The sequence below is a fragment of the Phoxinus phoxinus genome (genome assembly GCF_949152265.1).
Source record: "Phoxinus phoxinus genome assembly, chromosome: 2".
Lineage (NCBI taxonomy): Eukaryota > Metazoa > Chordata > Actinopteri > Cypriniformes > Leuciscidae > Phoxinus > Phoxinus phoxinus.
Genome location: NC_136877.1, coordinates 13,671,000 through 13,687,648, shown reverse-complemented (window position 1 = coordinate 13,687,648; position 16,649 = coordinate 13,671,000). Strand labels below are relative to the sequence as shown.

The 16,649-nt window shown below is 38.9% G+C and overlaps 1 protein-coding gene across 9 annotated transcripts in view; it reads left to right on the top strand.

Moving 5' to 3' along the window:
• The window catches only part of LOC306991567 (receptor-type tyrosine-protein phosphatase delta), a 158,912-nt gene extending 142,678 nt beyond the window's left edge, over nt 1-16,234 (top strand). For 7 of the 9 annotated variants that reach the window (XM_079599545.1, XM_079599542.1, XM_079599540.1 and 4 more), the window contains 7 exons: nt 2,047-2,332; nt 3,445-3,623; nt 3,713-3,839; nt 6,383-6,508; nt 7,389-7,543; nt 9,280-9,415; nt 13,472-16,234. In XM_079599545.1, the coding sequence (XP_079455671.1) occupies nt 2,047-2,332; nt 3,445-3,623; nt 3,713-3,839; nt 6,383-6,508; nt 7,389-7,543; nt 9,280-9,415; nt 13,472-13,540 (1,078 nt within the window). In that variant the 3' untranslated portion in view covers nt 13,541-16,234. The remainder of the gene's footprint in view (nt 1-2,046; nt 2,333-3,444; nt 3,624-3,712; nt 3,840-6,382; nt 6,509-7,388; nt 7,544-9,279; nt 9,416-13,471) is intronic. The other 2 variants (XM_079599547.1, XM_079599546.1) reach the window with 1 other exon arrangement.
• The last annotated feature ends 415 nt before the right edge of the window (nt 16,235-16,649 follow it).

Below are 16,649 nucleotides of genomic sequence, written 5' to 3'. Positions count from 1 at the left end.
TATATGTGCTGTTTGTCAGGCAAAACAAAAGCACTTGTGGGTAATTAACCTCACTGGAAGAATTTGTCGCTGTTAAACGATTCGCCCAGCACAGAATGAACATTCATAGTGCATACGCTTAATGCTTTCGTGAAATCTGGCGAATCGATGCTGATAGCCACGCGTGTGCTCTCGCTCTGGGCAGTGTTAGCCGTAAAGAGGGTGTTTACCCCTGTCACCTGTAACCCACGGGTCGCCGCAGACACACAGCCAGTCAGCCGTTATTGCAACAAAGGAGAAAGTCCATCCAATCGCATGATTGAATGTCACAGAGATCACTGACCGAGACACAGACGAAGGGCTTGTGAGGGGTAAATCTGACACAGCAGTGATTTCTAAAGTATGTTTGAATGAATCTCATGAAAACCTGTCAAGAACACACCCTCATCACATTTCACCACTGAAATTAATGTTGCATAAAGAAAATAAAGTCTTGCAAAAATCAGTGGATATCTCAGGGCAGTTTAAGTTGAAGTCAGTTCCTTTAGTTTATTTAAAGTGGTCATATGCTACTATGCTTTTACGTTAAACTTTCTTTAGTGTGTAATGCTGCTGTTTGAGCATGAAAAAGGTCTGTAAAGTTACAAAGCACAACGGGAGTTATTCTCTTTATTATTCAGCATGGTTTTGTTGCGATAGATAGATAGATAGATAGATAGATAGATAGATAGATAGATAGATAGATAGATAGATAGATAGATAGATAGATAGATAGATAGATAGATAGATAGATAGATAGATAGATAGATAGATAGATAGATAGATAGATCAGCTCTGGTTTCCCCACAATCCAAATACAGTTGTCTATTGGAGACACTAAATTGTCTGTAAGAACGAGTGGATGGGTTTATGCTTGTTGCAATTCATTCTGGATTTGCCTTATCTGGTTATAATACATGTGATGCTGCTTTGGAATTTGGCCAAAAAGAGCTGAAATAATAATAAGAATCCGGAATAAGACTTTGTGAATGGTCTGTCGGGAGCTCCTCAAAATGGGTTTTGGAAACTTTATGTATGCATTAATGAGGTTCTGTGTGTGTTATTCCTGCTAAAGTGTGTTGTTGCTTTATCAGTCTCACTGTGCTCACGTCTTCATGCAGGAAGAGCACTAATATGAGCGTATGTAGTCTTTAATGAAGGGCTCTGATCTCAGGTGTTGGTGGTTGACGTCAGCTGCGGCGCTTCAGGAAGTTAGCAAAGCTTTGGCCTCTTCAAAGTGATGGAAAGAGGAAAGTAGATGGAGGCTTTTAGAGTCTGTGGATGGAGGTTAGAGAGGGTGAGAGGCTAAATGGAGGGCTTGTTTTCCTGTGATAGCGAGCACAAGTGTACGGCAATCAAACCGAGTCAAGAACGGCTTCATCCACTCGGCAGAATCTCTGCCATTAAATACTGTTTTACTGCGGCAAATGTTTTGCGTTTATGACAGAAATACAGTGCAACTTTGGCACATTACTCACTGACTATGTTTACATGTGCACCAACAATGTGATTATGTCCAATAATCAGCGTAAGGACTTAATAGCAGTAAGATGTTGGCATGACATAAGCAATTTTCATTCTTCTGATGATTCACTAAGAATTGTGGTTATTTTTACCGCCATTTTTCACATAACACCAATGCACTGCACTGCAATTCACACACTGAGTGTTACTGGCCTATGTTTTAATCTACTAGTGACAAATGCAGAACACATTTCTATGGATGTATTGGATTTTTTTCTATTAAATGCTTAAAAAGTCTCCATTTCTATGTTTTGGACCAACAAAATACTGCATTATATTCATGTCAAATAGATGTGATTTAAAGTGTTTACATGCCTGTTTATTGAGATTAAATTAATCATACACCACGTTTTTCTACTATTATATTGCCTAAATCTCTTTATAATTGCATTATGTAACCATTTAAACATGATCTTTGACAACTAAACCAATCAAAGCACCTTAACACAAACTACACAACACACAAATCCTGTCCTCTTGTTTCTCATCCGTTGCGGCTGACAGTGCCGGCGTGGGTCGGACTGGCTGCTTCATCGTCATCGACGCCATGCTGGAGCGAATTAAACATGAGAAGACGGTGGACATCTACGGTCACGTGACGCTCATGCGTGCACAGAGGAACTACATGGTCCAGACGGAAGACCAGTACGTCTTCATTCACGACGCGCTCCAGGAGGCCGTCACTTGCGGGACCACTGAGGTTCCCGCCCGAAACTTGTACGCCTACATCCAGAAGCTCACGCAGATCGAGTCCGGAGATAATGTTACCGGAATGGAGCTGGAGTTTAAGGTAAGATGGATGTTACCAAACTCAATCTCGGAAGCTCTGTCTGTCTGTCTATCCATCCGTCCGTCCGTCCTATCGTTCTATCTATAAATCTGTCTGTCTATCATTTTATCGGTCTGTCTGTCTGTCTTTATACTTAGTCATAGAAGCAAACTGTTTGGATGAATCGGTTCACAAAAAAGGGTTGCCCTTCTCATCACTACAAGCAAAGAGCGGTTGTTAAAATAGTGCAGTATCTTGTTAGTTTATCCGTCTAGTGTCCAATCCACTGATTCATCTGATTACTCTAGATCAAACTCACATCTGAACAGAAGGGGCCTTGAAACGGTGTGATCATGTCACATATTTACAGACATCCGACCACAAGCTCTGGCTCCTCCTTTCTGGAAAGACTGCAGTAGAACCGCCAGCTTTGCCACAGGAAGCTGCTTGTCTCTCTTCTGTTATTCAACCCCGCCACATTTTACACGGCCTGCAGTTTGTCAAACAGAAATCTATTTACCCAGAGTAAGAAGGTGATCGAATGTCATGCCACATCATGATCACTCAGCGAGCAAAGCCCCGGCCCTGGAGTTGACCCCGCTGGTGAGGCTTGGCTGCTGGTGTTTGGACCGTCTCAGGCCACCACACGCCGGCTCTCCAGCTCTCTCTCCACCATCCGCAGAGACAATGCGGGGCCTGTGGTTTCTCCTTCAGGAGCCCAGAGATCCCTGTGCCGTTCTCACACTAGTGCTAAACATTACTTCGCTCACATTTGCTTTCACTCTCTTGTTTTCATGACCAAGTTCAAAACCGTTAAAGACATTAAACATCTGCTGAAATCGTCTTTGTGTTCGTGCACTGGTTTAATGTCAACATACTCAAAATCTTTCTGTCTATCTATCTATCTGTCTGTCTGTAAATCTAAAAAAGCCCTAGCAACAACCTAGAAAAGTGTGTCTGTCTAGTAAATAGTAGTACATCTGAAAGCATTCAGTCTGCATCTCAAATTACTCTTTAAACACTCGCATATCCACAAAGCCTTAATAAACGTCATATGTCTTTAGCATCATATCAAATCACTATCTAGACAAACTTAGTTTTTTTTATGTTGTTTTTTATGTTGTTCCATGCAGCGGTTAGCTAACACAAAAGCTCACACCTCACGGTTCATCAGTGCCAACCTGCCCTGCAACAAATTCAAAAACCGACTGGTTAACATCATGCCCTACGAGTCCACGCGCGTCTGTCTGCAGCCAATCAGAGGAGTTGAGGGCTCCGATTACATCAACGCCAGCTTTATTGATGGATACAGGTGAGCAGAAAAGCCTAGATCTGTCTGTCTGTCTGTGTGTGCATGTGAATGTAATGGTAAATGTGTTTCCTCTCTCGCTGTATCGTCAGGCAACAGAAGGCTTACATTGCAACGCAGGGTCCTTTAGCCGAAACCACAGAAGACTTCTGGAGGATGCTTTGGGAACACAACTCAACCATCGTAGTGATGCTGACCAAACTCAGAGAGATGGGCAGAGTGAGTATTTGACAACTGCTCATCTAAACCAGCGTTTCCCAACCGGGGTGCCGTCTGGCGAGAGCAGGGGTGCCGTGTAAAAACTCCTTTAAACTTTATAAAATTGCTAAAATGTGTAAAAAACATTATGTAGGCTACCATCAATCTCGGATGCCTCTAATAACAACAAATAACGCACACGAATTTATAATAAAAATCCAAATCGTAAGTTTTCGGCATTGACTTGCGGAGGTTGCACATGATTTCATCCCTGTGCTTCATTCCCAGTGCGTCCACATAAAGCTGCCACTTTTTCATGGCTTGTTGCGCTTACGGTCAAATCACCCAAAAATATTGTCACAACATCCGTCTTGCCGCGTATTCACATAAACACATCGATTATCTCCGTGCTGTCAACAGTAACGCATGCGATTTAATGTTTTTCAGTTAAAACGCTTTAAACTATTTAGCGCAATTAACGCAGCATCCGTTTTTTTCTGTAATCCTTTGGCTAGCGTTACACTATATGATCACGTTCCTCTTCATGCAAATGCGCGACATGACAAAAGAGAACGTGCTGTCTGTTAATGACCTGCTGTGCTGACACAGGACACACAGAAAGAGGCGCGCTTCTCTTTCGCGCTTGAACGAATAGTAACACACAATTATGCCAAAAGAGTATCCTCATGAGCAGTCTTAAATTAGTTAAATAAAGTCTTAAATGAACGTAAAGAGTTGCGACAAAAAAGGCACAGGTAAATATGACATTTATCATGGGCTTTTAAGTTCACTCAAATTAAATGTTGTTATATTGTTTGCAGCCTAATAAAATAGATAGCTTTCAATTATACTGTAATGTTGAATGGTGATAATTACCGTAATGTTTAAAATTGAAGAAAAATTTTTTTTGAAGAGATAAGTATCAGTGATACTGGCCTTCATTCATAAAAAGATGCCATTAAACAATTATTTAAAATATACTGTCTTTATGTTGTTTCTTCGTTAATTTGGAGATTAACTGTGAAATGATTACATTATAAAATATATTAAAAACAAGCTATCTTGTGCAATTACAACAAAATTATGCCAATATAAAAACACAAATACACTGAGTGAGCAAACATTTAGGTAATATTTGCAATGGTAATTGAGTAATGTTTATATTTGGATAAAAGCCTTAATAATAAAATATGTCATCATATAAAGTGATCTCTTCAGAAGAAATGACTGATTCCTAGACTTTCAATAGCCTGGACCTACCAGACTCTCGTACATTTCATTTGTATATAGAGTCTGGCCTCTCTCCATTGACAAGCGTTAACTTCCTTGAAGAAGTACTCTGTTGAAGTTTAAAACTATTGGATCTGCCCAGAGCCACTCTGGACCTGCCATAACCAATCGCTAACGTTTGGTCGTGACGAAACTTCAACTCAAACTAGCGCACGACCTCAACGTCATCGTTCTCAGCCACTCCCTCTGTTCGATGATTGGACCGGTAAAAAATGTATAGGAGAAAACCCAAGAATATACCACAATCCCAGACGTAGATCTGAAGGAAAATTAAAATTGAGCGGAAGTACGTAGGAGGGCGGAGCCAGGCTAGACTTTCAATGGATGGACAAAACAAATGAGATATTATTAAAAATATCTATATGACAGTAGGTGGTTCTCCCCTGTGGTATTGAAAATCTATACATTTCAAGGTATCATAACAAAGGAGTATCGTGACAACACTAGTGTAGGGTGCCACACATTTTTGAACATTTTCAAAGGGTGCCATGACTGAAAAAAGGTTGGGAAACACTGATCTAAACATCTAAATCTGTATCACAATCAGGCTAAATGTTGTCCTTGCAACTTGGCTAAAGGTTTGTGCTTGCAACTGGACATTGAGCAAATGGGGGAAGATAAACTAAATTGAAAATATGAACTCTGTAAAGAAAAAAAAAGTTTTTGTGAAGTACACTGAAACTAAATTTGGTGTAGAAACAATGTTCACTCAATGATTGCTAGTGAGTTTAACTAATAATTACAAAGAGATGGTAAGTAACATATTTTGAAGTAAAAAAAATTAAATACATTTTCTGAAGACAAAAAGCAAAAATGGAGATGAAAAACAAACTTTGAAGTATATGTTTTCTATCTCAGCCACTCTAAAGACTAAAAGTAAATGTACCCTTTTTTAAGGACATAAAATGACAAAAATACTTGTAAATTGTATTGTACAAAAAAAATGTGTAAATTGTTCTATCTCGCCAATTCTACAGGCTACAATCACAATTCAAAATGGCCACATGATTTCATCTTCAAATTTATTTAAACATCAAAATACCACGAGAACAATATGAATGCCTATAGAGCCGTCTGCCAAAAAAAAATCTAAATTTTCTCTGTTTAGAAATGTCGTGGTCCTTGTGATTGTGACACCATTGAGAAAACAGCAACGCAATTTTTATTTTATTTTTTTAAATAAATTTGGTCACTTTTTTCACTCAATGATTACTCCTGCCATGCTGTTATTTGTACCCAGGCTTACAGACTGTTGTATTCTGTCTGTCCATCAGGAAAAATGCCATCAGTACTGGCCAGCAGAGCGTTCAGCCAGGTATCAGTACTTTGTTGTGGATCCAATGGCTGAATACAACATGCCCCAGTACATCCTGAGAGAGTTCAAAGTGACGGACGCCAGGGTAAGATGGCAAAACCCTACTGTGATGTGTGTGTTATAGTGCATGTTCAGTCTGAGAGCATCTGTGTTCAGGAGTCTAATTCCTTCAATGCGTTTATTTTGATAAACGCCCTCACTCGTACCTTCTTGCCATTTTATATATGTCTCAGTCTTTTGCGTTGCTTATCTTGGATATACAAAATCACTAAAGAAAGGCGAACTCTCTGAGCTTCTCATCAGGAGAAGCTTTTTCAGCCGCCCACATCGGAGGAATTAGTGTCTGGAAATCACTCATTCGCACGCTCAGGTGAAGCACACACGTCTGAGCTGTGGGTGGCTGAAGCCTCATATCCCGCTAACAGACAAACACTGAAAACTGGTGATATGATTTTGAAACGTTTTATGGTAATACCATGGTGTTTTTGGTGTACCATGTAAATGCACTGTAAAGACAGTAACGATGACGTCGATTGTACCATATCAATCCGAACGCGATGATAAAACATTAGAAGGACTAGCACTTTCGACTTTACAACTTTGCAGGATGTTTACATTCACAAACAGCTATATTACACGCTTGCATGAAAGGGAATATTCGAAAAACCATAATAGGGGCACTTTAATGTGTCCTTACTGATTAAATGCATCAATTTATAAAAATAAAAAAGTAACATCGTACTGACCCCAAATTTTGAATGCTTGTTTTTGTTTTCAGCATATATTTTTAAATTATTAATGTTTCTTGGGCTTTTCAACCCTCATGCAGCATGGGTGATGTTCTCATCAGTGTTTGACAAGCGCAGCGTTTGCCACACATAAATGTGAATGTAATGGATTGGTGTTATGCGTCAGGGAGCAGCTGCAGCTCCTTTATGTTGGTTTGTGTCTCTCTCTTCTTTTAGGACGGACAGTCACGGACCGTCAGGCAGTTCCAGTTCACAGACTGGCCAGAACAAGGCGTGCCAAAGTCAGGGGAAGGCTTCATCGACTTCATCGGCCAAGTGCATAAAACAAAAGAGCAGTTTGGTCAGGATGGACCCATATCGGTCCACTGTAGGTAAGAAAGACACGAGTCTATGTGAGAAAAGCCTAGCAGATTGTAATTTTCCATCAGTACACAAAACTCTTGTCTTTTGTTCTATTTAATGACAAAAAATTATCTAATAACAAATACCTAATTTTCTATATTTAAAATTTTATATTATACATTTTATATAATTCTTATAAAATAAATAAACCATGAAAGGGCACCTACGTCACTGATTACCCAGATTAATTTTGTCTGAAGAAACCGTCCAGGCATGCGTGAAGTATGGCAAAGAGACACAGCATCTCGCTCCCTTCTCACGTAGGGAACACGTACGTAACCCCAAAGGTTCCTTTTCAACGTAACCCTTGCGATAGCAAAATGCCCCAAGCATGGGAACCAAAGGATGAAGCCATGAAGCCATGAAGCCAAGTCTGTCCACAAGTAACTGTGCATGACCCTGTGACCCAAAAAGGATAGTCCCTTAGGGTAAGACACTAGATGGTCATCTAGGGCCACTATGAGTAAAGCGTCCAACGACAACGTGCCTCAAGTGTGGGACTCAAGGTTGAAGCTAGAGTCTGTCCACATAGTTCCTCTACAGGATATCTACACCTTGGCCCAGATCAAGGTCTGCTGCGCCAACCTGAACAGGGGACGCAAACTCAACCTCCCCTGGTGATTTATGCACGAGACTACCAATGTGTTATCCATCCACACCCATGGTAGCACCTCAGGTCTGTAAGAAAGTCCTTCAATCCTAGAAACACTGCCCTGATCTCCAGGCATTCCATGTGCCGTAAAGATGAAGGCCTTTTCATAGATCCCAAGCTGGATGACCATCCAGGACATTCCCCCAGTCTGTAAGAGAGGTGACCAAAGCAAACATTTTGCGATGGTAATTTGCCCCAGTGCAGGACCCTGAGTTAGAAACCCGGGTCTTCCCACATATACATGGTAAGAAGACCTCTGCGCGTAGGGGGTTCAAAGTGCACAGACCCCTGCTCACCAAATACCACTGGAATGGTCTCATGTGCAGCAAGCTTAATCACATCCATGCACTTTGTGAAGGTGTAAGGACCGAAAGGAAGAACTCCATATTGGTATGCTTCAATATGCTATATATGCTATGCACAATTTACACAGTCAGCCCCCTCGAAAACTGTCTGAGTGTTCTGCGCTCCCAAACAAACAACACAGAGATCGTGTGAGTCATCACCTGTTAGAAAGTGGGGCACCGCGGCACACACCTCCTAAATTTCTTTGCTTGCCATTCCTATAGTTCTCCTATCTAAATAAAATCAGACGATCACGACATACAATTTTGACAAACTGATGCTGGTGATTTTGGGACCCTTTATGGCCTTGATGGCATGCTACGCTTCTTCACATGACCTCCGTCGGCCAATAGAACATGCTGAAGGCTTTTCCATAGCGGCAACACCATGACGCAGAGTCGGAGAAAGGGAACTCACCGCCTTTTAAAAATGAATTTGAATTGAAATCTACTAACACAAATATATAAGTGTACTAAAATAAACATCTAAATGTCTATTTTGGATGTTTTCTTTCCACTAGTCTGAAAGAAGACATGTTATAAAGCAAAACAGAACTCAATTGTATGTTACAAGAAAACGGTTTGAAATATCCAAAATCCAGTGGACAAATGTTGTGAGGCATAATCTGAAGGTCATGTGGTACAAAACTGTTCAGATTATGAAACAGATTACTCTGTGTTTTGATTGGTTTGTTGAATGTCTCGGCAGTGCTGGCGTGGGCCGGACAGGAGTCTTCATCACGCTTAGTATTGTTCTGGAGCGGATGCGTTATGAAGGCGTGGTGGACATCTTCCAGACGGTCAAGATGTTAAGAACACAGCGGCCGGCGATGGTCCAGACCGAAGTACGTAACATATTCACACTTTGACTTAAAGTACAAACTTGTTAACTGTCAGTGTCCCGGTACAGTTGCCACACTTTTTATTGCCTTTCATTCAAAATATTAAGCTCTCTGAATTCATCATGTGAAAACCGTTTTGAAATTGAACTATGGAAACTTTAGGCTACTTTCAAAAAAAAAAATGTACTTATTTTTTGTGATATCAACTTCAAATTTCGAACACTTTCGATAATTTCGAATTATTTTGTAAAATATATATTTTGTATAAAGTACATTTTTAGTTCAGAACATTTGCTTCACAATAAACTTAAACTTGCATTACTTTTTATGATTTCACTTTTGCAAATAATGAGTATCCTCTTTAAAAAGAATCCATCATTAGATCTGTTCCAAAGCATTCATAAATTACAATTAAGTTCAGTTTAAGACAGTTAACTCAGGATCAAAAAATACTTTCTCTTCCTCAAGCATTCAGCATCGTATTAAATTAAAACGGCTAATAACATGCAGTTCAGTTTAGTGATTCATCTTTCAGATGTCCTCTGTAATTTTAGTTAGAAGAAGAGACACGTGTGAATTGAGTTTGTGACACTGATGAGGAAAAGAACGTGACTTTGTTCGGCCCGCAAACGCTCATTCTCATTTATAACTACAAACCCTTCAGGTTAGCCATGCAAATTGGTTCAGATAAGCAATTTCACAGCTAACCCACACAATGGCCTTTTCCAGCGTCAATGGGGTAAAATTATTTTCCGCGTTCAATGCGACAGCGAAGTGATGAGGCTCGAATATCACGCTTGGCACAACACAATCCCTCCTTTTCACCTCAGAGCACCAGCGAGATGCGCGACACAAAAGCGGCGACATTAGAGCTGCGCGCGCAAGCCTTCACGTCGCAGACCGCTGAGCTGATGTGTTGCTATGGAGATGAGAGGAGCCACGCATCCGTGAATTCACCGAGAAATCCATAAAATCTGCTCAGAAGATGTCACATTACATCACTGATGTGCTTTACCAAAAGATTGCAATTCAAACGTCGAGTCAGTTTATTTCTGTTTAAATCCTGCTTAGGTTTTCATTTTGCAATAATAATAATGTCATTGTATTTTTTTTTAACTGCCTATCATATACACTTCTCAGTTAATCCCCTATGAAGTCTAGTGAACTTCCACATAGAGTTTTCTGTTTCCAAACTTTCTGTTATATCAGTGAATGCACATTTATTAAGAACAAAATGTATGACCATATAATCTAGTATTTTGTCTTTATTAATTATCTATAAATAATATTAGATACAGTTGTGGTCAGAATTATATTGTCATGATACAATGATACATACTGTGTCTATATTGTCTTAATGCACAGCGAGGAGGAAAGTTTGAGTGGCCAAAAACTCTCCAAGGATCATAGATGGAGAATTGCAGAGATTAGTTGAGTCTTGAGGTCAGAGAAGCTGAGTTTTGCGTTGAGTTTTTTGGGGTAAAAAAAGCCCAAGAAAAATCCTCCTCGCTCATCCAAAAACAAACTCCAGCATATTCAGCTGTCAGACATGACTGGAACTTCAAAGGGGACTGGATTCTATGGTCAGATGAAAAAAAAGAAAATAGCTTTTTGGCAGAAAACCCACCAAATGAGTTTGGTGCAAAAAGGGATAAAAAAGCATGGTATCATTGATTCTAGAAAATACCAACAGATATAAAATCAAAACCTGGTTGGATCTTCCATCAGGACAATGATCCAAAACAAATATCAAAATCAACACAAAAATGTGTCACTGGACACAAAATGAAGCTTCTGCCATGACCGTCCCAGTCCCCTGACCTCAACCCTATAGAAAGTGAGTGGGGGTGAACTGAAAAGAAGCACCAACATGGATCTGGGGATCTGAAGGATCTGGAGAGATTCTGTATGGTGTTCTCCAAACTCATCAGGCATTAAAGAAGAAAACTCTGAGCTGTTGTCTTGGGAAAAGGAGGTTGCAAAAAAAAATATTTCATAAAAGGGTGCCAATAATTATGGCTATATTTCATAATGTGATTTAACCCCCACTTTCAATTATTTTACTTCAATGAAAGGTTGGATTTTTGCTAATTATTTTAATGAAAGATAAAAAGGATAAACAATGCAGATTTATTTTTACAGCCATCTTTGATCATATTTACCAGGGGTGCCAATAATTCTGACCACAACTGTAGTTAACAATGCATTATTAAAAAGACCTAAAGTCGCATTCTCAGGTTACACATCAGCCCTGTTAACACCATACGTATATTAATATAGGTACGATAATCATACATTGAAAAACAAACAAAACATTTAACCATTATTATTTTGAGATGTAAACTCTCAGAGTACCAGCACATCTTTTTTTTTTCTTCTGAGAAAGAAATACACTTTAGAATAATTTTAAACGGCTACATTATGGAAATAACATATAAAATAATAATATTACAAGAATATGGTAATACTTTGTCACATTAGTTGCATTGATATTAACGGATACAACTTTTGATTTTCATAATGTATTAGTATGTTAAATGTTAAAATTAACATGAAGTAAGATTAATAAATGCTTTGGAAGTATTTTCATTATTAGTCCTTGTTAAAGGCACACTATGTAATTGTTCGCCACTAGAGGTCGTTTTTTCATTACAAAGGCGCATAGCTTGATTTTGCGGAATCATGGAAGTTGTTGTCTTCAACTCTATAGCCGGTGGAGAATACTACAGGACTCGGGCAGAAATCATATTCATGGATGACCGGTAATGTATTAACGATTTATTAACGTTACGAAAGCCGTTGGAGCGGAACGAGGCCGCTGGAGTGATTTGCTAATGAGAGAAAAGCACGACACTCAGCTCGAGAGCAGTGGAGCTTTTATTATGCCACAGACCGCTTCCGCTTCTTCCGTTCATGCGAATGTGGGGTAACAGCGCTCTTTTATTATATTAGATGCATTTGAGTGTGATGAAAGTTGTTATAATGCTACTCTGTGCGTTTGCTCGGCGGATACTATATGAGACACTTGTTGCACACTGCAGCGAACTAGATCAATATTAGGCAAGGTAAAAATGGTACTCGCGGTAAATCAAGAAAATGAGATTTAAACAAAAAGACTAATTGTGTTGAGCTGTATAACAATGATTCGTTTTGTGTCCAAACAGTTGCTCACCTGTCTAATAAAACAGATAATATATTAAAGCGTCTTTGGTGTTTCCATGGTTTCTACAAAATAAAAACGGAAATCGAGGGTGACGTGGGTATGATGTCATTGATAGTTGACTCACGTTCCGTGTCCTGGTTAAAACGCTGATTTCTCTGGATTTAAACATATTTAGAAACATTTGGGATAAGGTAAGTACACAAGTCAACAAAATATAACAGTTCATAGAACATTGTTCTAGTGGTTTTTGGATACTACCTTGGATGTGCCTTTTGTACTACTATTGTGGTTAACTAATGTTAACAAATGGAACCTTATAGTAAAGTGTTACTGAATATAGTTATGTGCTAAATGAATTAATGTTTCCAGACACTAAAATGCATGTTAATTGCAATCAAATCAATTAATTTATATTAAATGCAATCAGCTGAAATTTGGAGTGTTTTTTGATCCACTTTATGTACACTTAAGTGGCCTTTTATTTCATTACCGGTAATAGTATCTGCAAATACAGTTTGCTTTTCTTTTTTCCTTTTTTTAATCCTTTTAAGATTTGAAGTGCACATTCAATGCAATTGACCCTTCGCAGGGAGCTTGATTGACAGGTGATCTGACCAGTCATACTTCGCCATCCGCCATTTTGTCCGACAAAGCAGTCAGGAGAGTTAGTAGATTAACATGGGAGGATTTAAACTTGAAAAACGGAGTGTACTGACGCCCTTCCGCGGTTAAAACAACCCTCAACCCTGTTATCTTTCTGAATTATGTCCAACATATACAGTACATTAAGATTCTTAATAAATCTTTATTCAAAATAGTGTAAATAAATGCACATAATGGATCTATTGGAGTGTTTGATGTGGCAGAGATTTCACCCGTTTCTCTCTGTCTCTCAGGATCAGTACCAGTTTTGTTACAGAGCCGGGTTGGAGTATCTCGGGAGCTTCGACCACTATGCAACATAAGATCTTCGTCACGCTGTCAGGGAGACGGATCGGCCATCAGACATCCAGCGGTCATTTAATTCTTCTGAGCCATAAATACCTGCTTGTGAAAAGAACTTAAACTCTTCGATTACATGTTGGATGTGCAACGTAAACCTAGAAATACTTAAATGACAATAAAAGACAAATATCCAGGTGGACCAAGAAAAATCACCCCGATCTGATTTCAAAAAGTGAATAATGAATAAATAAATAAATAGTAATAATAATAATAATAATTTCAGACAGGTGAATCTAGACTGCTGAAGCATCGCGCAGAAATAATGGTTGCTTCGAGGATTCATGAACACAAATCATAAAGGAACATTGTGGAGTCAACGAATGCAGAGACGCTGTGAGACGGGGAGCTCGACACACATTGTAAAGAGAGTTGGTTTTGTTCCACAATCAATACGAGGAGATGCGTCACTGATGAAGAGTGACATCATCATCATAAAAGAAAACTAAACAAACGGACAGAGCTGAAAGTAATAACTACGACACACTGATCGGTAGGTTAGATGTCTGGAGAAATGACACAAATAACACAGCTTTTGTTTTAAGTTCTGTGACTGTGTTTCAGAAATCAGTTCAAACTAACTGTATTTTTTTTTTTTTAAACAATGTTTCTTTTTATTATTTTTTTCTGATGTCCTGATGTTCGCACCTCTGTGCCCTACTTAATTTCATTGTTTTGCCGGTGGTTTGTGGCATTTTGTTTTGTGAACACACACACACACACACACACACACACACATTGAATCATGGGGTGGGCAGAGTATAAAGGTTAGAAGATATCTCAGTTCTTCCAGAGAGAGATATTAAAAGAGATGATGTCTTTATTTATATAACGTTGAAATGTATATTCACAAAACATGACTAAAATGCGAGGAGATATAGATATATAAATATAATAATATATGGAAGTGATGGTGGGTTTCTGTACATCCGTTGGAGGGACGTTTTCCGCTGGAATGCACATCAGACGGATGGACAGACGGACACAGACTACGTTTAACGCATCTTTTCTTGTGCAATAAATCGGTGTTTTACAGCCAGAGGGTTCGATTCTCGTTTGTTTAACGAGGACGGGGTGATTGTCGTCATATTCACAACCTCATAGGTCAAAGGTCATCGTCGTGCATCTGTTAGGCCATAAGACGTCCACGTGTTCATTCTTTTGCATTTAGAGTGCCTTATATTTATGCCTGTTCTTTTTTACGATATTCATTTAACGACGTGTATAGTTTCATTAGTTCATGTATGACTATGAGTATTTATCGAATGATTTCCCACTCGTACGGATTTATATTGTATGAAATTATATATGCAAATACGTAATTCCATCATTACTGTTTAATTTTCTGTGGCCTTAATTAGGCTCAGAGAAGACGAAAAAAAACGACAAGGGTACGAAAAGAAAGAAAAGCGTTCGATAACCGCCAGGCCCGATACTGTTAAATCATTTCTTTTGTATTACTCATTATAAACTTTTGAGTTCCCAAATGGCACAAGCAGAATCCTGGGAAAAATTAATGACTTTCTGTCTTTTTAAAGGCCAAGCTTTAGCATCAAATGTCCCGTCATCTTTGCAATTTTTCGGCAGTGGAAAATGAACCTCAAAACCTCTTGTTCAAAGAACCAAGTTATTCTGAAAATACTGCAGAGCTCTAGCCGATAAGGTACAAAGTATTTTAACGTGCGAATTCTGAGACAAGAATATTATTATTTTACACTTGAACCTCACTGGCTTTGTGGATGTGCATTCCAGATGCTTTTCCCCCCAATTCCCCCCTCCCCCTTATTCTTGTTTCAAATAGATAAAGCGCTTTGTTATCAGTCCGAAATCAATAGTTTTGCTTATTTTGTTGTTCATTTCAAATGTTTTCATTGTCTCACTTGGGTCACTATGTCGAGCAGCAAGCATCTGTTGCATAGCCTAATGCAACTGTCAGCGCCACCTAGTGTTCAGCGCTTCAATGTGCAATCTGTTACACATCGGCTTTTCTTTCACTGTTCTGGATCTTATTTGAATATGCATGAGTTCAACTGCAGTGGGGGCGAGTAGGAAGAATTGCACTTTGTATCTCTTTATCTCTATGCACTGCCCTACTGATTCCGCACCCATTACGGATTTTACTTGAACCCAACTGTACGAATCTCCTTCAAACTTCACTGGGTGTGTATGTAAATAACACAGAAAAGAGACTACCCAAGTAAAAAGAGAAAAAGAAAAAAAAAGATTAAGAAAAAGCTAATCGGTGGCGAAAAGAGCATCTTTAGCAGGTGATTTCGAAGTGTCACTTCTTCCCCCGTTCAGCCGGTTGAAAGACTGAAGCGTCACGAACGCAAACATGCACGTGGTGTTTCTAAGCTCCCTGTTACTCACATCTGGATGCATAGACTGAAATTAATTCAATTCAGTTGTAAAGAAAAAATGGCTTGTTAAAAAAAGAATCATAAAATTACCTCTAATTAGTTGTAAATGTAAAATGTTTTTTGATTTGATTTTTTTTTGTTCCTCTGAATGAATGGAGTGCTTTTTATTTTCATACTTAGATGACATTGGTGAAAAGACACATCTGTACGAGAAGCCGTCCTTCTGTACTTTGCTGACACAAGTTCCATTTGTTATAAATGAATTCTATTAAAAAATGTAAGTGTTATGCATATGCGTTTCCTTCCTTCTCTCCTCTGGGCATTGGTGATCAATGGGACTTAATTGCTCAATACTTCAACACTGTTATAGGGTAAAAAAAACACAGTGGGATTTTTTATTTTATTAGTATTAGGTCACAGTTTTCAGAAAATCCTACTGACACACCATGATTTTACTGTGCATATCTACATTTGCATTCTGTTGGGTTATTCAGTTAAGCATGTTTTGATGTCAAGATGGGGTGGGGGAAACAGTTAAACATGTCTATTGTAAGCTGATTTGTTGTTTGCAATCATATTCTGCCGTTTGGCAAAAAAAAAAAGGATGCCTAAAGGCCCCGAAATACTTAGAACAATGATGTGACGTCATTTTGAACAAAATCAGACAAAAATGAGGTTCGTTTGGAGTTTGTTTTGAGAGTTTGAAACTGCT